The sequence below is a fragment of the Leptopilina boulardi genome, unplaced genomic scaffold (genome assembly GCF_019393585.1).
Source record: "Leptopilina boulardi isolate dan_hultmark-lab unplaced genomic scaffold, ZJU_Lbou_2.1 LbouV2_318, whole genome shotgun sequence".
Lineage (NCBI taxonomy): Eukaryota > Metazoa > Arthropoda > Insecta > Hymenoptera > Figitidae > Leptopilina > Leptopilina boulardi.
The window spans coordinates 249,067-273,222 of NW_026137883.1; the positions used below are offsets into that span (position 1 = coordinate 249,067).

Consider the following 24,156-nt stretch of genomic DNA (forward strand, 5'->3'; position numbering starts at 1 on the left):
TAATTTATTTATACAAAAAACCAATATTTTGAACTTAAAGTAATGAACAAATTTTTCGTTCATTTGAATTTGCAAAACAACATCTTAGCGATTTGAATTTATAGAAAAAACAAATAGCTTTAAAAAATTGTCAATTTCAGATAAAATTATTCGTAAAATTAATCTGAACAAAATTGTCATTGAAAAAATAATTTTTTTATATATATATATATATTTAGAGATTAATATCCAAAAATTGATTGAAATAATAATATTTTTTAAAATATCAAAATAATTATAAGTATACTTATTTTTTTGTAAATAAAATAAATTATGATTATTAAATTGATTATATGATATATAAATTATTTACCAAGTTTGTTGGAAAAAATACTTTTTAGTCAATTATGTAATACTTTTTTGTGTTTATCCCGTAAGTATCTTAATTTTATTTGTTTTTAATTTTTATATCTGTATTTTATCACAATTTCCACCTCAATATTTTTATAGAGAATTTTTCGTGTTGTTTTTTTTTTTCTTTTTTTTTACTTCTTTTTAGGTTATGGCAAATTTTCTGCGCTTGCGCAAATACACGCAGAGACGTCTGGTGAGATTTTTTATAACTATAAATATTAAGCGCGCCAAATTAAAAATTGAAAAACAATTTTCAAAATTTCTTACAAAAATCAATACAAAATTCAATCATTTTGAACATTTTTTTTTTTAATTTGTAAAAAGCAAAAAATTTCTGTAAACTGTAACAATCCACTTTTCTAATAAAAAAAAAAAACACCATAGCATAAAATGAAAATTATTGTAGAGAGGTAAAAATAAACGAAAATAACCGGACAAATAGTTTTAAATAGTTTACTAATTATTAAATATAATGATAATAATAATAATAATAATATAATAATAATAATATAATAATGAAATGTCTAAATAATTTATTTTTTATTTAATAATTTAAAAAAAAAAATAAGTAAAACTAAAATAATACCGAAAATTAAAAGATTGTATAAATAATTACAGTAAAAAATGTTAATTTTAGTAAACAATTAAAGAAATTGTAATAAAAGAATGTAAGGATAAAATAATAAATTATGAAAAAAGTTAAAATAAAAAAAAATAATAAAAAATGAAGAAATAATATAAAAAAATGAAGAAGTAGTAAAAAATAAAGAAATAAAATAAATAATTGAAAGAAAAAAATAAAATAATATCTAAAAAAATTATAAAACAATATATTATAACTAAAATAATCTTACGTATCAACAATTTAATTAAATAATCCACATATCTTATCTACATTAATTATTTAAAAACATTTTGTTCATTAAAAAATGTATTATTAATATAAATATATATTTATTATAAATTAGAGTGTTTTACAATATAATATTTTTACATTCACAAGTTCAAAGAATGACAATTATCACAGAGAAAGAGAAAACAATACTTTATATATATACAAAAACATGTCTGTTTAACTCGTGAATACAATTAAAATGATTAAAGCGCATATATAATATTATTATAAATATTCCACATTTCAAGCATTCAAAAAAAAGAGACCGAAATTGAAAACTTATGTTTTCAATTTTTTTATTCTCTTATATTTTTATATACAATACTTTTTGCAATTACATTGCTTAATACTTTTTTTTATCGTCAAGTATATCACAATTATACAGCAATAGAAACAAAAAAAAACATATACAATTAAATTAAAAAAATATATATATATAATAAGTATCAGCCAAAAAATTATTATAATAATAATAAAAACTATAAATATAAATTATTACTTTATCAAAATTATTCATCTTTTTATTTTATCGAATAAAATTATGAAATAATTTTTTTTTTCCATAAAATTTTCTTTTTACTTCTTATATCGAATTATTTGTTCTTTTTTCATGCGAATTATAAAATGCATTGAAAATACTTTATTTTGTATAATATCAAAGTTTATCTTTTTTAAAAAAAACTTGAGTATTTAAAATTTAAAAAAACTTTACAAAAAACAAAAACAATAATTCTTTTTCAATACAATTGTTTTTATATCTAAAATATATGAAAATTATTAAAAAAAAATCGCACATTTTTAACTGTAGCAACAAATTAACTTTCAATCGACAAAATTATTCGAGCACAAAAAGAAAAAAATTTACAAAATTTCCACGAATCTTAAACTAAAACTGACGTGTGTTATTTCAAGTTATTAATCTTTGATAATAAATAATAATGAAAATAAAAGTATATTTAATAATAAACTTTCGATAGATGATGATAAACTCGACGATGAAGATTTTGCCTTAATTCCCAATTCTTGAAGAATAATTGGCAACCAACTTTTTATTGATTTTTTCACATCTTCCGTATTTTGTATTTCATTTTCCTTTGGATTTGGTGTTGTTAAAAATTTATTATTCACTTCACTTACACTATTTTCTGTTAGATTAGCATCGATATTGTCCACAATTTCCGGTGGGGCAAAAGGCATAAAACTGTTGCATTGCGGAAAATTTTTTGGCACCGGAGGAAATTCTTCATGTTCTCCAACTTTGAAAACAAGTGCCATTCCAACTTCCGCGTGAAATTCAATGTGACAATGAAACAGCCAATAACCTATTACAAAAAAAAGGAAAATTTAATTATTTTTTTTTTGTCAACACTGAGTATTTAAAATTATGTATACTATAATATGAAAAATTAAAAAATAATTAATTTGTTAATATTCAGACCTCGGATCGACTTTAAGGCACAAAAAAAGTCGTTTCAGTCGATTTATATTCCAAAAAAAGTCGAAAAAGTCGATTTTTTTTATTTTAACAAAATTGAATTGGTTAATGAATATTTTACTTTAAATAACTAATGTTAATTAAATGCATTTTATAATTTCTGTAATGAGAATAATTCTATAAAAATATTATCAAGAAAATTTATTTCCAATATTTCACAATTGAACTAATTGTAAGACAAATTTTCAAAATTTCATATAAGTAGAACAAATTTCCAAAAAAATTCTTGAAGTTACTTTTTTATAATTTTTTGAAGTCTGATTTAATCAATTTATTCCAATTAAAAATTTTGTCATATTTTTTATTTTTGACGGTCAAAATAATTTCAGGCAAAAACTTAATTAAGTTTTACAGATTTTTTATTAAAAATTTTTTTTAAATAATAATAATTTTGTAGGAGTTAAAGTTGAAATTTTTAGAAATGATTGAATTTCAAAAGATTTGGTTAATTTTCAGACAATAATTAAATTTTACAGAACTAAAAATAATTTATCTAATAATTTTATAGATAACATTTTCAAAAAGTAATTGAATTTTCAAAGATTTACAAATTTAGATTTTTGAATTTAATTGAACTTCAAGTGATTTTTAATTTAAAATTTTTCATGATTTCTGTTACTAAAAAATTTATTAGAAATTGCACACAAAAATTTAATAATTTGAAAACTTTTTAAGTGAAAAATGGTTTTAGATAGTTGAATTTTCGAAGAATATTATAAAAATCATTAAAAATAATTTGATTTTATGAGAGTTATAATTGAAATTTTTAAATTTCAAAAAATTTTAGATGGAAATTTTTAGAAACTTTTAAATTGAAATTTTTGAAAATAATTGAATTTTAGTTGATTTTGAATTTAAATTTTTGAAAATAAATGAATTTTAGTTGTTTTTAAATTGAAAATTTTGAAAATAATGTAATTTCAATCGAAATATTGGAAAATAATTTAATTTTAATTGATTTTGAATTGAAATATTGGAAAATAATTGAATTTTAGTTGATTTTGAATTTAAAATTTTGAAAATAATTAAAATTTCTATTGAAATTTTTGAAAATAACTGAAGAATTTATTAAAAATTATACACAAAAATTGAACTTTAACATTTTTTTCATTGCAAAATGCTTTCAGATAATTGAATTTTCGAAGAATATTATAAAAAATTATTAAAAATAATTAAAATTTTAGAAATAATTTAATTTCAGGTGATTTTGAATTAAACATTTTTTGTAATTTTATTTGCTAATTTTTTTTAGATTATAAACAATTATTAAATTTCATAAAAATTTTCATTCAAAAATAGTTTAAGATAATTGAATTTGTGAAGAATTTCATTAAAATTATTAAAAATAATTAATTTAGTGAAGAATTTTAGTTAAAAATTTGTTAAATAATTGAAAAAAAAGAAGATCTAAAGAAGATTTGCAGTGTATCCTAAAAAAAACGTATTTTGTTTAAAAATTTTTTAAAATGTCGAAAAACTCGCATTTTATTAAAATAAGTCGAAAAAAAGTCGTATTTTTGGAAAAAAGTCGGTAAAAGTCGAAAAAGTCGTGTAATCCGAGGCCTGAATATTTTTTCAAATAAAACTAGAAATTTTCTAAAATTAAAAATTTGAACTTCTCTCACAATTTTTTTTTTATTTGTCATTGATAATTTTTTATAGGTTTTTTTTTCATAATTTTAAACAATCAAGCGTATGGATTTTGGAAAATTTAAATTTTTTCAAAAATCAAAATTTTTATTGTTTTAAATTTTACAAATGATTCTTTAAAAATTCAACTTCTTTCACAATTTTGAGTATTTTTCATTGAAGAATTTTTTATAACCTTCTTTCATGATTTTGAATAATCAATCGTATGAATTTTTAAACAAAATTTAATTTTTGCAAAAATTAAAATTACCAAAATGGACAAAAATATTTTTTTTTTAAATTTTAATAATATGTAATAATTTAAAATCCTAAATAATGACAGAAAATAATAACCTTGTATGATTTATTACGGAACTCACCTGGATTATCAGCGTAAAAACGAATTATGGTGTAACCACCGTCTGGAATTGTGACCGTGTCCTTGATCGGTGCTCGTTTAAGTTTCCTATGAATTCGTCCTTCCTGATCCAGTCTCTTAACTTCCTCAGCGGTTGTATTCTTTCCAAGTCTTTCCATGGCCACAACTCGAAATCCATATCCATGCAAATGAAATGGATGATTCGCGTCATATACGGCGCCTATAAATTATAAATGCAATTACAGTTCGATAAAAAAAAAAAAAATCTAGTAGATAATTAATCAAATTAATCAGAGTTGCCACAAGAATAAATTTTACAATTTCCTGACATTTTCACTGACAAAACAATTTTATTAAATTTAATGAATTATACTAAAAATCCAATAATTTGAAGTTATAGGAAAATGCTTCAATAGAAAAAAAAAACCAGTGAAAGTATGATTATACCATAAAAATCATTAATTAGAATATTCATTTTACAAGAATTTTATAAGAAATAATTATTTTTTAAACGAATTTTCTATTTTCGAATTAAAATTTGATAGAATTTTTTTTATACAAATTTTTACTGAACAAAATTTTTAGCTACCGAATTTTTGTTTAGCAGAAATTTTAATTGATAGAATTTTTAAGACGTCGAATTTTCATTTGTCCGAACAAACAATTGAGAGAAAGATTATGGCGCAATTTTTAAAATTGACCAATCAAAATTTTCTTAATAATTTCTGATTGGAAATTTTTGAAAATTGCGCCGAAATCTTTTTGTCGATTGTTTATTCGGACATTTCTAATTTCGAACAAGTAAAAATTCGAATAAATTAAAATTTTGTGAATTGGAATTTTTGTCATTTAAAAATTCGAATCACATAAAATTCGATTGAATATGTGAATTTTGTTAAATTAAAATTTGTTTAAATTAAAATTCTTTTAAACAAAAAATCATGTAACTTAAATAATTATAAAATAAAAATTCTGCCAAACAAAAATTCGGTAGCTAAAAATTTTGTTAAGTAAAAATTTGTATAAAAAGAAATTCTGTCAAATGTTAAAATTTGATTTTGAAAAAATAATATTTTACTATTAAATTTTAAAAATAAAAATTATTATTTATAAATATATGAATTATTAGCGTGGGAAAATTACCTTCATCAATTAAAACAACTTCCACGACACTCTTAAGTTTTACTTGAAGAACATGTGTGCAGGCACAAAAATCTTTATCACAATTCTTGACGGTTGTTTCATTGCAAAAAGTATTTGTATCAATAGAATCTCTCTGTGAAAGAAGTGGTATCGATGATGGTTTCATTGTAATATGATTCAATTGAGGTGTATAGACCTTATGTCCTTTTTTGACTGTTAAAGAAAAATAAAATTATTTAATTTTTTTTTTTTCTTTTAATTAGTATTTTTATAGGGAATCTTACAAAAATATTGAAAACTATAAATTCCTATGTAATTAACGATTTGCGTAAATTAAACAATAATTATTCTCGTAATTTGTTTTTAATTTATCCAAGTGCAATGAAAAGAAATTCTCATTGTTTTCATGTTTTGTCTTCAAGGATACAAAAAAGAATTTTTTTTTTTTAAATTGAATATTTCAACACGCAATATTTATTTCATTATTAAGTTCGCTCGGTACTTTTGTTTCTTATTTTTAAAGAAATATTTATGAACTTTACTCTCTTTTTTTTTTTACAAAAGCAATAAAATTGAAGGAAAAAATATTTTTTAAATTGTAATAATTTTTTTTTTTTATTTATAAATTATTGTTATTGTTACGAATAGAGATGCAGATGAGTTTCAAATGCCGAGAAGTAAAGGTAGAAAAAGAGCTCATGGCCACTTTCAATATGTAGTTTCGAGAGGACATGAGAATAAACATTACGTGGTCATGTGCTTTCAAGCCTAATTGCATTTAATGATGGAAAAGGTTTCTTCACCTTCAATAATAAATTTTATCGCTTAACTAATTCCTGTCAATAAAAATATTAGAATATCGTTCCTCTTTCTTTTTTTTTTGCCTTTTTTACGTTTTTAAAAAAAATTTAATTATTTCAAAAATTGATTTCTCTAATTTTTTGTTTCTTGTCAAAAAAAAAAAAAAACAATTCTTTGTAGACAAAATAAATTAGATTTGAAAAAATAATATTATTTTAAGAGAGTGTATTCCAAAAAAAAGTTTTATGTAATTATATTTTATAAGTTTATTTTACCTTGATGAAAATCATAGAGATTCTTTCGATGATAAACTGGATTACTAGTATTGTAATAATCGTATGTAATGTAAAATTGATAATCGGGTTCTTTATTATTAGACTCGTCATCAGGATCCATTGAATCAAATAGAGGAATACTGATAGTGTCATTTGTTTCTGTACCCATGTTAAATCCATTTATTTCCTACAAAAAAAAAAATAATTATTATTTTACATTTTGGCATTTGAAACTAATTTAATAATAAAAAATAATTAGTAAATTATTAATTATTAATATAATAATAAATAAAGTGACAGAATGAAATCAAAAAAGTTTAAATAAAAAAAGTTGATGTTTAAAGAAAAAAGATTTTTCTCTACTGAGATGAGCAAAATTTTTTGAAATTTCAAATAATTTTCCAATAATGATTAATAAAATACCTGCTATTAAAAAATAATTATTAAAATTAAAAATTAAAACTAAAATTTATTAAAATTTTATTGTGAATTTAAATATTTACCGTAACATTGAGAGGAACTCGTCGTTCATAAGAAATCGGTGAATTTGGTATTGAATTTTTTGCACCTTCGTAATGAATAACTGCAACTTGATATGCTTTTGTAAAAGCTTCGCCGCAATCTAAAAGTCCTCGAAAATGCATCCAATAATTTTCCACTTCTTGATTCATTTCAACAATAAAATCAAATCTTTCCCCAGCATAAGAGATTAAGGATTGCGCTATAATAGACAATAATATTTATTAAATATTTTCATTTTTTCGCATTTTTAGAATTTTTTTTTTTAATTTCTTCATGAATAAAGGAAACAAAATTCAAGGCGTTTTTACGATTTATTTTCGGTTTAAAAAAAATTTTCAGGTTTTTATAAATTGTCTCAATCTTCAAAATTAAAAAAAAAACAAAAAAGACTAATTTTTTATATAAGTTTGATGTAATCGTCACAAAGTTTTAAATGTCAATAATCGACAAAAATTACAATTTTTTAAACGTAAACAAATGAATTCGGATAATTTTTTTTTTTTTTTTTTATTTGAAACAAGATATAAAAAAGTCAAAATTTGCTCATGGAAAAAATTTTGCTAACGGAATCTCTCAATTATTTTATAATATTTTCTTTTATTATTCTTATTTTTCTTTCTTATATACGTGCGGCTTTTTTTTTTTAATTTTGTTGATTAAATATAAATAAAATAAACATTTACTTTTATTACGAAATAAAACTTTCCCATTACGAAAAAATGTGAAATAAAATTGAAATTGTGAAAATTCTGACCTTCCATTGGTTCGATGTCATTCCCATCACTGTTAACAACGTAGAATGTGTGATTGTCAATGGTCATTTGAATTGGACAGTTCAGAAATTCTGCATTAATCAGTCGAAATTTGTATCTCATATTCTGAAAACAAAATACATGAGTCATTATTGAAAAATTGAAACAAAAAACAATAATATAAATAGAAAGTATTATTTTTAATTTCCATATTATTTAATCAATTTTAGATACTATTTTTTTATTTATGGAATTTAATTAAATTTCATTAAGAAAAATTAAAAAATAAATAAAAATTGAAACAATTTAAGTAAATAATGTACCAATAGTTAAAAAAAAAGTGATTCAAGAATTTTTTCCAAAGTCATCATCACGAGGAAAGTCTTATTATCATAAAGGTGTAAAAACATAAGCACACTTTATGACTCACTATTATGTCTTTGAAAGTGCTTTAAATATTGCAAGGCACAAAATTTTTGCCTTGAAAATTTCACTCAAGGTTTCAATTAGTTTTTTTTTTTTTTTTTTTTTTTATTACCTGCTTGACGGGATATGTAGCTACTGGCAAGGTTACGGAAGTTCCATTAGTGTCGATAACACTTTTAAATTGTCCTAAACCATTTATTAAAATATTTGGCGGTTTATTGCTGGTCCCAGCGTGATAATGTCCCAAAAATGTATCACCACCCATTTTATGCTCCCAGTCCATTATTATCACTTGAAAATTGTCCTCATCATATAAATCCTTGTGATGATCTTCCTCATATGGAACTCTCACTATCATTGCTCCAAATACTCCATCGCCTCTTTGAAATCCTTTAAAATACATTTTTTTTTTTTTTTTTAATAACTTTTGAATATTAACAAAAATATATATAATAAAAACTATTATTTAATATGCATTTTAAGTGACATTTTTTTCTACGTTTCATCAAGAGAAATAAATTTTCTTTAAATTTTTAATAATTTATACACCAACTTTTTTTTCTACATTTCTATATAATAGTAAAAATTGATATGGAAAAATATTATTTATTTAATATAAAATAGAATATATAAAATTTTATTTATCTAAGGAGACAAATTTTTTTATTTAAGTAATTTATTTAAATATTTGGAGTCTAAATTCAAATTTTCCTATAATTATTATGTTTGCATATATAGTTATTTATTTTATTTATATATTATATTTGTCATTATTATTAATAATTTTATAGTTTACAGAATTTTAATTATTTCTTTTCTTTTTTATTTTTCAAAAATTCTTTTTATAATTTTTCTTTTTGTTTTATTTGTGAAAATTTTTTTTTTTTTTATGAATCAGACTGTAAAATATCAATAAAACGATAATAAGTGACTTTAAAAATTACACTAATAATTCATCTTTGGACGCTATACATTTTAATGAATTGATTTTTAATGAAAGGATGTTAATGACGTTTAAGGAAGCTGATTTTCCTGAATGATTTCAATCCCATGACCTCATGTCCGTTATAAAATTTAATATTATTATTAAGATGCATGATAGATTAGAATTGTTCACTGAAAAAAAAATATATTATTTTATTCAAATAGTTGTTGAATTATTAAACAAATATTTTAATAAATAAAATAAAATAAAAAATACATTTTTTACTAAATTATATTACTTTCAATATTATTGATAAATATAATTTTATCATTGATGTATTCAAATCGAAAATGCAATTTTTAAGCAATTAATGTTTAGCGATATTTGCATAATATAAACGCAGAATTGTATAAATATATTCTAATTTTGCACTAGATGCATAATTTGCAAATACAAAATAATAAATAAGACGAACATATTTTGTTATTAAAATGATCACGTTCTCAAAATGGCATGTAAAAATGTAAATTATAATTTTGGAAATTAAAACCTTTATATTCAAATCATTCATTATTGAATTAAAAATAATTCAACGATTCTTATTAAGCATAATGAAAACAAAAATTAAAAAATTTAACATTTCTTTTTTAAATATGGAAAATTAAAAATTAAATTTATTATTTCAATTCTTATAAAATTCTGGAGAATTTTAAAAATTTTGTTTCTTCTATTTATTGGAAAATTAAAAATACTAACCATGTAAATCGATAATAGAAATTAATTATTATTAATTAATTAGATTAAATTGTAATTATTCATAAATTTAATTTTTAATTGTTATAAATTATTATAAATTGTTATGAATTATTATGAATTATTATAAATTATTATAAATTATTATAAATTAATCAATTTTATTTTATTAATTTATAATTAATTCAATGCTGCTTAATAAGACTATTTATATTTAAAGTATTTAGTTAGACATTTTCCTCCAACTGGACTTTCCTTGTTGCTATTATTAATCCTGGAAATCCCCTTGAAACTATTTTACGCCATATATAAAAAATGATCACTTAAAAAAAAAATGCAAAAAATCAATGATAACTAGATCTTTTATTACGGCATTAAGAAAATTTATTAAAAAAAAAAATAAAAGAAACAAACGAAATTTTTAAACTTGATACAATTAATTATCAAAAAAAAAATAAATTTAATCTAAATCTTTTATTACGGCATTAAGAAAATTTATAAAAAAAAAATTAAAGAAACAAATAAAATTTTTAAACTTGATACAATTAATTATCAAAAAAAAAATTTAATTTAATACCTTCCAAATATTTCATTTAGAAAAAAAATTTTTTGTCTATTATGGATTGTACATTTTTTCGATTATGTTTCCACTCTAAATAATATTAAGTCAAAATATTCACTAGTTTTCGAGATGTCAAAATTTTGAAATACATAAATCTTTAAATTAATTAATTGTGATAATAACCCATAAAAATTTAAATTTTCCAAACTTAAACAAATGAAATAGTAATAATTAAAAATTTAAAATAAAAGCGTGAAATTATTTTTTTTTTTTAAATAAAAATGAAGGTATTATTTTTTTTTTTTTTTTTTTTTTTTTAATAATTTTTAAAGTAAAATTTTGCTGTGATGTTTTCCCTGATAAAAAAAGTAAAGAAAAAAAAAAAATTGAAACTTTACCAATATGAGAATGCCAAAAATGTGTTCCTGGAGTGGCAGCTTCGTAATGATAGCGAAAAGTATTTCCTGGCAAAATTGGACACTGGGTGACGAAAGGCACACCGTCCATGTAAGGTGTTGTTCGATGATGTTGACCATGCCAATGCATCGAAGTACTTTCCGAAGACATCATGTTCATTACGTCCACTATTACTCGGTCACCTTTACACACCTGCAAAATATATTTCACATTATTGTAATCTTTCAATTAATTTTCTCTTTTTTTCCCTTAAAAAAAAATTCACAGAAAATCACGCAAAATAAAACCAGTTTTTTAAAAATTCTTCTTTAATTTCTTCCAAAATAATTATCGAATTCCTTTACTTTATTTAAAATTCGAATTCATAATCAATCGTATATAAAATGCAAAATTACATTTATAATGAGTTGAAATACATTAAAACATTTTTCAGAATTTTTCAAATAATTGCACGGAAAATTGTCTCTGTAATAATAATAATAATAATAATAATAATAATAATAATAATAATAATAATAATAAAATATAGACTATATATCTAAATTTACATTTTTCATCACACACATATGTGAATATATTATTATTACATACATACACTTTTTATCTTTTCATCTTGTTCTAATTTTATTCAATGCACTCTACCGATTCTACTAAACGATTGGACTTTGTAATTACTGTACTTGAAAATTCTTGAAAGAAGAAAAAAAAACAATTATCCTCATGTATGCGCCTTTTATCAATAATTAGGTTTTCAATTGAAAAATAAAAATGATTACATCAAAAGTATCGAAGAAGAAAAAAACGACACGTGCAATTTCCCACTACTTAAAAAAAAAATTTTTTCTTTAGGTTTAACAGAATTAAAATAATTATTTTATCATTGAAAATTTATTTTTTGCAAAATCGGAACTGTTATTCTCTATACAGAATAATTTACAAAATAGAAACTAAAAAAATTTTGTTTTTTGACGTTATTTTTTTAAACCCAATTAGAAAATTGATATTATATTTATTTCAAGTCTCGAATAGTGAATAATTAAATAATAAATTTGAAATAAAATAACTGAAGAAATATGCGATAGAAAGCAAAAAATTAAATATAGGTTATGTTTATAGTGAAGATTGAAAATCGTGAAAATACGCGGGCGAATTACCCATATATATTTTATAATTATCTAAAATAATAAACAAATGAATAAAAAGTAAAATAAAATTATGAAAAATTAAAGAATTAAAATTTTTTCTAAATTATAATAGTACCTCTATAGCTGGTCCAGGCATTTGTCGATTTACAACGGTAATTGGCCGTGGAATTCCGTCTGCAATGATGCAATGTGGACGAAAACAATCCGTAATATTGCGGGGACAATCGTAACAAGCTTTGCTCATTGTTTGATAAGATTCAACTACAAATTTATAGCGACACTCCATTGGCATTTCTTTAGACTTACAAGGTCTTTTACATGGATGTTTTGACCAATCGACCTCATCAGGAATTTTCACCGCAAAATCATCATCCCAATTATAACCATGGGCTGTGATTATTGTTTCTAAAATAAAAAAAAAAAAAAAAAAAAAAGAAAACAATTGTATTTAACTATTCCAATAATATTTTTCTCTTTATTTAAACGAATTTTCATTACAAGGAAAATTTCATCAATTTTTTGTCGTATCATAATAATAATAATTTTAAAAATACAATAAGAATATTTGGTAAAAAAAAAAAATTAGATATAAGTATAAAGAGTATAAAAAAATTTTTCTACAACTCATTTGTAAATATTTAATATATAATAAAAAAAAATTAATTTTTCACTGCTTTTATATATTTGTCTTTAATATTATAAAAAAGACAAATAATTAATGTCTGGATATACAAGAAAAAATTGATTTTGATTTATTTTTCAAATACATTTAATCCGAGATTTAATCCGGTCATAAATAATTATCATTCGTCATTGATAAACTGAATCATTCATGTTAAAATGCAGCAAAAAAATTATATTTTTTTCTACGATAAAAATTCTATACTAATTACCAAATTTAATGCTAAATTTAAAAAAAAAATTAACTAACAAAAAAAAAATATTTACAATTTCTGTTTTTTTTTACAGGCCTCGGATCGACTTTAAGGCACAAAAAAAGTCGATTTTTTTTATTTTAACAAAATTTATTTGGTTAACGAATATTTTATTTTAAATAACTAATGTTGTTAGATATTAAATTCATTTTAATTATTCTGTAATGAGAATAATTCTATAAAAATATTATCAAGAAAATTTATTTCTAATATTTCACAATTGAACTAATTGTAAGACAAATTTTCAAAATTTTATATAAGTAGAACAAATTTCCAAAAAAATTCTTGAAGTTAGGTTTTTATAATTTTTTGAAGTATGATTTAAGCAATTTATTCGAATTAAAAATTTTGTCATATTTTTTATTTTTGACGGTCAAAATAATTTCAGGCAAAAACTTAATTAAGTTTTACAGATTTTTTATTAAAAATTTTTTTTAAATAATAATAATTTTGGAGGAGTTAAAGTTGAAATTTTTAGAAATGATTGAATTTCAAAAGATTTGGTTAATTTTCAGACAATAATTAAATTTTACAGAACTAAAAATAATTTATCAAATAATTTTATAGATAACATTTTCAAAAAGTAATTGAATTTTCAAAGATTTACAAATTTAGATTTTTGAAATTAATTGAACTTCAAGTGATTTTTAATTTAAAATTTTTCATGATTTCTGTTACTAAAAAATTTATTAGAAATTACACACAAAAATTTAATAATTTGAAAACTTTTAGAGTGAAAAATGGTTTTAGATAGTTGAATTTTCAAAGAATATTATAAAAATCATTAAAAATAATTTGATTTTACGAGAGTTATAATTGAAATTATTAAATTTCAAAAAATTTTAGATGGAAATTTTTAGAAACTTTTAAATTGAAATTTTTGAAAATAATTGAATTTTGTTGATTTTAAATTGAAATTTTTGAAAATAATTAAATTTCAATTGATTTTGAATTGAAATTTTGAAAAATAATTCAATTTTAATTGATTTTGAATTTAAAATTTTGAAAATAATTCAATTTCTATTGAAATTTTTGAAAATAAATGAATAATTTATTAGAAATTACACACAAAAATTTAATAATTTGAAAACTTTTTAAGTGAAAAATGGTTTTAGATATAGTTGAATTTTCGAAGAATATTATAAAAAATTATTAAAAATAATTAAAATTTTAGAAATAATTTAATTTCAAGTGATTTTCAGTTAAACGTTTTCTGTAATTTTATTTGCTAATTTTTTTAAAATTATAAACAATTATTACATTTCATAGAAATTTTAATTCAAAAATAGTTTAAGATAATTGAATTTGTGATGAATTTCATTAAAATTATTAAAAATAATTTATTTAGTGAAGAATTTTAGTTAAAAATTTGGTAAATAATTGACATACAGAAGATCTGAAGAAGATTTGCATTGTATCCTTAAAAAAAAACGTATTTTGTTTTAAAAATTTTTTTAAAAAAAGTCGAAAAAGTCGAATTTTATTAAAATAAGTCGAAAAAAGTTGAAAAAGTCGTGTAATCTAAGACCTGTTTTGATTATAACCTTTACGCACTTGAAAAATTGTTATTTTTGTAAATATTATACGTATAAGAAAATTTTCCTAAAAAAAATTATAATATTTACAAAGACGAGGAAAAAGTTTTGTTAGAGTGTAATAAATTTGTAAATACTATAATTGTTAGTAAAATTGACTTATCTCTTGGCATCGATAAAAAAAATTCTATAGTCGTAAATAAAATTACATGCCATTGAAACATATAAGACTATTATAAAAAAAAGTTGTCAAAGAAAAAAAAAAAGAGAACTTCTAATCATAGAATCACTCAAACGTGAAATTAAAACTTGAAAAATGCAAAATATATTTTTTTTTAATTTTTAAATAAAAAAAACAAATTACAATAAAAGTAAAGTAAATCAATTTTTGTCATTTTGAAAAAATAAATTATTTTTGCATAATCGTTGATAAAAATTTATTATTTAGAATTATTTTCCATGTTCTAATTTTAATCTATTTAATTCACTGGAAGTTATAAAATGAAAATAGTGAATTAAAAAAAATTGTCTACAAATAATTATATAAAAATTCAAATTCCAAAATCGAATAAGTAAATTTATTAGAATAATCATAAAAAAAAAATTATGTTTCAATTTTTATATTCAAAGTCCGGAATCAAAATACATTAAACATTAATAATCACGTGGATGAATTATTTTTCAATGAGATTCATAAATTTTGTTGCTTTATGATTTAATTTTTATTTGAATTGAAAAATTTATTCAAAAAAATTTTATTCTCAGATTTATTAATATAAATTCATTATAAATTATGTCTTTCAAATTGATCGTTGGTTTAATATAATTATAAGTCAATTTCAATTATAATCATCAACAGTCCCACAAAAGTTTGCAATGGTTTAAAATTTTTATTGACATTTTTTCAAGTTTATCTCGGAGAACAATTTATAGTTTAATTATATCTTTTCTTATCATTTTATCACTTGCATACACAATTATTAATTTTGTCACTACTATATAATTTAACATCAATTTTAGAGAAAGTTTTAATTTACAAAAAAAATTTTTTTTTAATTTTTACTATTTATCTAATTTTTTCCCTCACACTTTTTAAAAAATTGAAAAAAATTATTTAAATCAATTTCTGAATGCAGATGAAAAAAATTTTAAATCAATAAAAATAAAAAAAAAAAATTGAAAAACTATGATGAAAATTCTTACCTGAGAGAATAATTTGAATATTTATGTTGAGAATTATAAAAATGAAAATCCCTTTGTACAAATGAGACATTTTTCTTTTTAACTTTGTAGAAAATTAATTTGAAAAAATAAATTTTCACCAGGAAAAAAGGAAAATTTTTTTCTCACTTGCGAATTTTTTTTTTCCCCACAATTTATTAAAAGAAGCACTTTCATTCGAAAATAAAAAAAAAATTATTTAATAATTTCTATTTGAATGAAAACCATGATAAATATTAATTTCGAAAAAAAAATTGTTTTCGTCTAGTTTTGCAATGCAGTGCCGTCGATTCTCCACCGGAAGTAGAGCTCGAGGGGCACTCTGTCAAAGAAGTTCCGAAGAATAAAATCTTCAGCAACTAAAGCAGTTACCACCTGACGAAAGACAACGAAGAACTGCTTCCCAACAACTTTGTTCCCTTCTCCTATACAAAAATCTTGTAGAGGCCACTCGTACCCCACACCACGGAAAATCATCGTTCTCTTTTATATATATATATATAAAAAAAAAACCTGATAGCAAATTATCATTTATGATCTTAGAGATTCATCCCCCGACAAATGTTCTGATTAATTCTACAATCTTCCATTTTTTTTTTTTTTTTTTTTTTTTTTGAAAATATCGTTGATCTCTTTAAAAATACGAAAATGAAAAAAATATTTTTTAATTCAATTAATTAATTCGATTAATTCTATCGGTATTTAATTAAGTTTATTAATTCTTATTAATTATTAAGATGACGATATCGATCACTCCACGACTTGGAGGGATCGATATCATCATCTTAATAATTAAATACCGCCGATGAGTGATAAATTCAAAATAATATTATTTATTCATTTTTAATCTTTCAACTGTCATTGTTACTTAAGAACAAAAATAAATGCGATATTTCAATAATTTACGATTAAAATACAAGTAAATTGCATATTATTTATATTTAATTATATTTGCTTTCGTTTATTTTAGAAAAAAAATTCATTTCAGTAAAATTCATGTAATTAAATTTCTTTTCTGCAATTTAGAATTTTTTTTCCATAGAACATTTAAAAATATAAAAAAGACGAAAGTGTTTTCTTTTTCAAAAATCACACATTTTTATTAAATATTTTTATTACACATTTTAATATAATAAATAATTTTTTTTACTAAAAATATTTTTACTATACATTTTATTATTTATAAATATTTTTTACTATAAATATTCCCTATTTTTCTTTAACTGACAGCATCACGATATCTAATATAAAATGATAAATTAAATATTATGCAACAATTGCAAATAATTATAATAAATATTATTTAACAAAAAATACTTATTGATATAATACCTCCATGTAAAACTATGCTGTCTTCTGATAAAAAAAAAAAACTTACTATATTTTGAAGTGACAGTTAGTACCCGCACTATCTCAAAATTATAGGTTAACTTTTTTTAGCCGTTTTATAAATACATTTTATTCATTATATTAAGTTATATATTTAATTCGTATATTTATGATAAAAAAAATCCCCCAATAAAATTCGATAAAAATAATTTTATAAACATAATTAATACTTTTAGAAACAGAATTTATTTTTTTCTATTTTTACCTATATAAATTTGAGAAGACACGATACAATAATACAAAGAATTCCCGGAAGATAGCACAGATGTCATATTTTTTTCGAAATTAACAATTTGGTCATTTATTAATTCTAAATGACCTAAATTTACATATAAAGATATTTATTGTAGAACAATTATTTTTCATCTATATAATAATTTATTTGTTCCACTCGTTTTACGTTATACTAACAGTTGCCTATTATAATTATATCAAAATTATCGTTTCACATTAATAAATAATGTGTAGGGAATTTTTGACAATTTTTTTTTTTTATCAGCAATACTGTAGCTTGGAATTTAAAATATTTGTAAATATCGATTCGTTTAAAATAAAATTGTAACTTCAAATAAATTCCTATCTATATACAGCAATTTTACAATGTAATTTTTTAAAGTAGAATAAAAATTTGAATAAATACATATACAAGAAATTATAATTTCAACATACTTATGTCCAAGACTATTATTTTGCAGGCAATTTAGAGTAAACATAATATATAAAAATAACTCTCTCCCTAAAAGGAATACAATTTTTGTTGTAATTTTAAAAAAGATATTTTAATCATAAAAAGTCCAGTCACCTTTATTATTATACAAAAAAAAAAAAAGAATTTGTATCTTGTACCGATAATATATAAAATTTAAGAGTAAATGACAAAATAATCATAAAATTCACATTTATACAATTGCTAAAATATTCATTTGTTTTTTTTATCAATTTAAAAATTAAATAAGCATTTTAACAATAAAATAATTTTTGTAATTTTAATCAGAATAATTAATAATTATAATAATATTAAATTGTTTTTTAATTTACAACAATAGAATAACAGTATTAAAATATTAATAATAATTTATAAATCATTAAAAATAAATTAGATAATTTATAAGTGTTAATTATTTTGAAATTATAATTAATTAATTATAATAATAATAGTTCTTGATAAATTTTAATATAATCAAAATTTAGTTTTTTTTTTAAATTCCCTTTATCGACACAATATTTTGTCTAGAACTTTTCAAACTCAATTAATAATTACAAAGATACATAAATCAAATATTAAACTTCTTTAAAACTTGTTTTTTTTATGGTAAATCGTAAAAAATTTATACTTACAATGTCATTGAGAGAAAAATAAAAACAGGATATGTTTTGCAAAAAAAAAAAAAAAAAAAATGTCAGCAATCTTAATCTTAATATATAGGTGTAAATAATTTTTCGGCTTTCCATAAAAACATTATGCAATTCCCATGATTCTTTTACGTATTATTCCCTAAAAGATTGTGTATATTATGCTTTCTTATGAAATTGAAATTACAACACAAATGTCAAATATAATTTGACATTTTTTTTTTTACAATTATATTATAATTAATAATTATAACAAAGAAACGAATAAAAATAATTTTTTTTAAATAATTCATTTATATAAATAAATAAATATAATTTTGTTTGTTTTGTAATTTATTTTATAAATTATAATTATCTTTGAATTATTTTATACGAGCTTGATAAATAAAAATTTTTAAGTTTTTTTTTTTTTTTGAAAATTCAATGAAACTGAATTATTATAGAAAATTTCATTTTTAAATTTATACAAATTTTCAATAACTGAGTTGACATTAATGCACTCGTGATTAAACAGATAAAAATAGATAAGGGAAATCTGCCATTTTTCCTGATTCATAAAATCTTTATTTCACTACTTTCATATATATATATATATATATATATACATTGGAAAAAAAATTTATTTGGATCAAATAAAAAGTATTTGATTCAAATACATCATTTACTTGTCTATTATCCAATAAATATGTATTTGAATCAAATACACATTTAGTAAACGTAAGTATTTTATTTTATCGTATCAAATAAATAGTTATTTGAATCAAATACAAAATATTCAAATCAAATAAATGTAATATTCAAAGCTAATAAATAATTATTTGAATCAATTATGAAAATTATTTCATTCAACTGAATGTTTTTTGATTCAAATGAATATTTATTTTCATTAATAAAATATTTTTCTTGAAACAACTAAAAATTTTCTTGAATCAAATATTCGATTATTTATCATAAGTAATATTGTTTTAATTGAAACTAAAACCTCTTTAATTGCGGCAATTATTATTTTATTTGATTCAAATATATAATTTATTTGCATAAAATGTAAAAATTTTTTTGATTCAAATAAATTAAAATTTGAATTGAATAAATAACATATTTATTAATATTATTAACTAATTCTTCCATTTTTAAATTAAATTCTTACTCACATAAATAAATTAAAAAATATGTAATTTCTGCATACTATGATCGAATATTTTCATTTTTCAACTAATTCATATTTATTTAGAATTAATGATTAAACGCAAAACTGAGAAATAAATAAATCTAACCCATGGGGGGAATCGAACCTACGGCCTACGGATTATGAGTCTAACGCTTTACCAACTACGCTACGCACGCTACGTGAAAACGAATGTTAACTTCTTGATGCCATTTAAACTTGCAAAATACCTACCTCAGAAAAGTTCTTAACATCATTTAGTTAATATTAAGATATAATTTATATTTTCCAATTAAATGCAATTTATAAAATATAATTAATTATATTATGCTTCATGATTATTATCATGAATCATCTCAGGTGAATTTTCAAAAAAAGTGTATATATAATTTTATTAAAAACGCGTTTTTCGTTGTTCTGAATCATTGTAAACATTAATTTTTTATTGATGAAAAACTATTTGACTTTTGGACTTAGAATATTAAATAATATATATAAATAAATGAATAATATCAAATAACTCATTATTCTCATTACACTTAAATATTTAATTGATAAAAATATTTTATTTTCTTTTAATAAAATAATGTATTAACATTAAATAACGCATTATTTATATTAAATAATTTAATTAATTAGAATTAATAAATTTATTGCATCAAATACTTTTTATTTGTATAAAAAAAATGAAATATTTGAGTGAAATAAATAAATTGTTTCAAGTAAATCATTATTATCGTTTCAAATAAATATTTAATTGATTGAAATATTTTTTTATTTGTCTTGATAAAATAGTGTATTATAGCATTAAATAACGAATTATTTTTGTATTAAATAATTCAGTTTATTTGAATCAATTACATAAATTTATTGTGTTAAATACTTTTTATTTATATCAAATAAACGAAATATTTGAGTGAAATAAATGAATGAATAGTTTCAAGTAACTCATTATTTGTATTAAATAAATTCATTTTTATTCAATTCAATTAATTATTTAATTGAGCCAAATACGATTTATTTGGTTCAAATAAATGCGATTCAAATCATTCAAATTATTTGAATCAAATACATATTTTTTTGATCCAAATAAAAAGTATTTGAACCAATTAAATATTTTTCAAATAATTTGAAGTATTTGAATCAAATAAATTTTTTTTTCAGTGTACAATGGCAAAAATTACTCTCAAGAGTGTATTTTTTTCAATTCATTTTTCAATAAATATTATAATTTTACAAAAGAAATAAAATCACTTCTAGGGAAAAAATTAATTAAAAAAAAAAAAAAAAAATGCGTGTTCTTAATAAGATCCTGTATTATATCAGAAAAAGGACTTGAAAAAATCAATAGGGTAATCCCCCATCTCAATTACTAAAGAATACATATATTAAATATCATTAATTTTTATGAAACGTTTATGACAGTCGATGTAAAACTGTAAAATTATTGTGAATCATTATTTTGTGACGTCTTTGGATTCTCCCGCAAAAACCTGTTTCTAATGAATCTTGTAAAAAAAAAGAGTAACTTCTTTTTTAATATCAAAATGACATACCTACTTTTAATAAGTTTTTTTTTTTATTTTACAATGAAAATTATTTAATTTTCGAATTTTTAAACAATTTTTAATATCAAAATTTTGATAAATCGTTAATTTTCTTTTTAATTACAAATAATAATTTTTTAATCGAAATCACTGAAAATTTTTTTCAAATGTGATACAATTTTTCATATATATTCTATAATAAACTCGAAGAGACAAAGTTTGCTTTTCATATCACAGAATGTCAAAAAAAAAGATTTATTTTGATTTATTAATTTTTCCATATACCAGATATATCAATTTGATAAAAATATCAATTTCCAAAAATATATAATTTATTGTATAACATTTTATTATTGCAAAATACATAAAATTTTTAAACTTTTTCGATTTTTCAAAAAGAATTAAAATATATTTAACATTATCGATATAAAGATCTTTAAAAAAATCTTTAAAATTATAATAAACAGAAAAAAATAATAAAAAGAAATAAATTATTTTTTTATACTTAATAAAATTTGGAAAAAAAACGTCGTCGAAATTCATAAAGTTTATGATTAATAATAATTGAAAACAAAATTGTTACTCAAAAAATAATAATTAATTTTTTGCTTACAAATTTTTCTTGAAAAAATAATAATTATTGATTGAGAAATGTTGCAAAAAATGTTTTAGATAAAAAAAATTATATAATAATTTGCATAATAGAAATATTTTTTTTTTTCTAAATAATTCATCATAAATGTTATGAAGTTCATTGACGTGAAAAAAAAATTTTAATATTAGATAAAAAATCAGGTAGATTAAAATAATAAAAAATTTTTTAATATAACAAATTGCAAAAAATAATAATAAAATAAATATAATAGAAATAACATAAAACAAAATAAAAAAAAATTCATATAGGTACACCATTATTCTTAAGTTTTCAAAATTTTCCAAAATTATATGATAAAATTTAATTTTAATTGTATCTATTTAAATTATATTTATGTTTATTTTTCCAAAATTCATAGACATTCAAAAAAAAAACAACTTTTTATCTAAATTATGTTTGTAGAGAATAATATATATCATAATGAATGATTTCTAAACAAAAAAAAAAAAAAAATTAAAAGTACAGAGAATTTCTCAAAAAATAAATTAAATTTTTTTTAAAATTTTAATTAAAAAAAATTAGTGTGATTATATATTTTTCTTTTTAATTTTTCCCTAGTTGTTTTTAGTTATTTATTTATTTTTTTTTGAAAATAAAGAACAAATAAAATATTATTTATGAGGGAAATTTGACTTCTTATTAACATACGCAGAGAAAGTTACATAGAAACATAATAATATTATGTCTCTCGTTATGAATATATTCACGCAATACCAAATTAACAACTTGAGAGTAACCCGCATAATCTGCACGTAATGAACTCAAGAAGGACATTCTTTCTTGTCTTTCAGTCATTATTATTATATATATGTATACACCATATAAATACCAAACGAATCACTTTGACGCATCATCATACATATAAACTGCTTATTTATACATTTTTTTTCTATGACCTTCACTTCTTGCACCGACCGTAACTAATGTTCTCTTCAAATCCACGCAATAATCTCATAATATCCTTATTTTAATATATTTATACTTGTATGGACTTTATTCGCAAATAATATGTGATTAATCAAAAACGATCAAAGAAATATGATTCAATGAACTCTTTCGATTGAAGGAAAAACTTATGTAAAAAATGCTTAAATGTCTATATTAAGATTCTATACAATTAATGATATTAAAAAATTACTATCTTGAAAAGAATTAAAAAAAATAAAATTTAATTCAAAGAGCGAAGTCGTTTTTCTATAGAAAAAAATAAGAAGACAAACTAAACGGAGACGTAGAAACAATTTTATTTTACGAAGTGACAAACCATAATATAAACATACACTTTGCATGTATTTCCTTAAAAATTGGTTGGGAAACGGAACTGCCCCCTTGCCCCACCAGTTCCTACGCCACTGTCAAATATTATTACGAACACAACAAATATTTACAATATTCTAAAATGGAAACTATTGTAAATAATATAATAATTAATTCTTACTATGGATTTAAAAACGAATTTGTTCAAAAATAAAAGTACTGGATACTTGCGTTTATATAAATAAATGTTCAAAATAACCTAATATAAAAGAATAAAAATACACGTTTCTAACATCAAAATGTGTATTTGTATATTTGTTTTAAAGACTTTATGATTACAAACTAAAAATACCTTTTGTTTAACACTTTATATACTTAATACTAACACTTTCTTTCATATGTATTATTTATTTATTTATATATGCTTAAATAATATATATATAAATACCGGTATTTACTATTTTTGCGCATAAAACAAAATCACAGTGCTGACAGTAGTATGTAGTAGTATTTGGTTTAACGTTGGCACTATGAAGGTATTGCACCATGCATATCCGGCCATAACCTGGTAGTTGAGCACAGTGCTG

General features: G+C 20.2%; 1 protein-coding gene across 2 annotated transcripts; it reads right to left on the reverse strand.

Moving 5' to 3' along the window:
• Positions 1-1,355: 1,355 nt before the first annotated feature.
• On the reverse strand, positions 1,356-24,122 carry LOC127284148 (uncharacterized). 2 transcript variants are annotated; one of them, XM_051309452.1, is made up of 10 exons: positions 24,018-24,122; positions 12,628-12,917; positions 11,349-11,559; positions 8,823-9,100; positions 8,287-8,410; positions 7,514-7,731; positions 7,011-7,197; positions 5,935-6,147; positions 4,793-5,011; positions 1,356-2,610 (listed from the first exon to the last, which is right to left on the reverse strand). In XM_051309452.1, the coding sequence occupies exons 1-10, from the start codon at positions 24,115-24,117 to the stop codon at positions 2,204-2,206; spliced, it is 2,247 nt and encodes a 748-aa protein (XP_051165409.1). In that variant the 5' UTR covers positions 24,118-24,122; the 3' UTR covers positions 1,356-2,203. The 2 variants fall into 2 exon arrangements, with proteins under 2 accessions (XP_051165409.1, XP_051165410.1); XM_051309453.1 differs by lacking the exon at positions 24,018-24,122 and adding an exon at positions 16,186-16,631 and having other exon boundaries at positions 1,357-2,610.
• Positions 24,123-24,156: the final 34 nt, after the last annotated feature.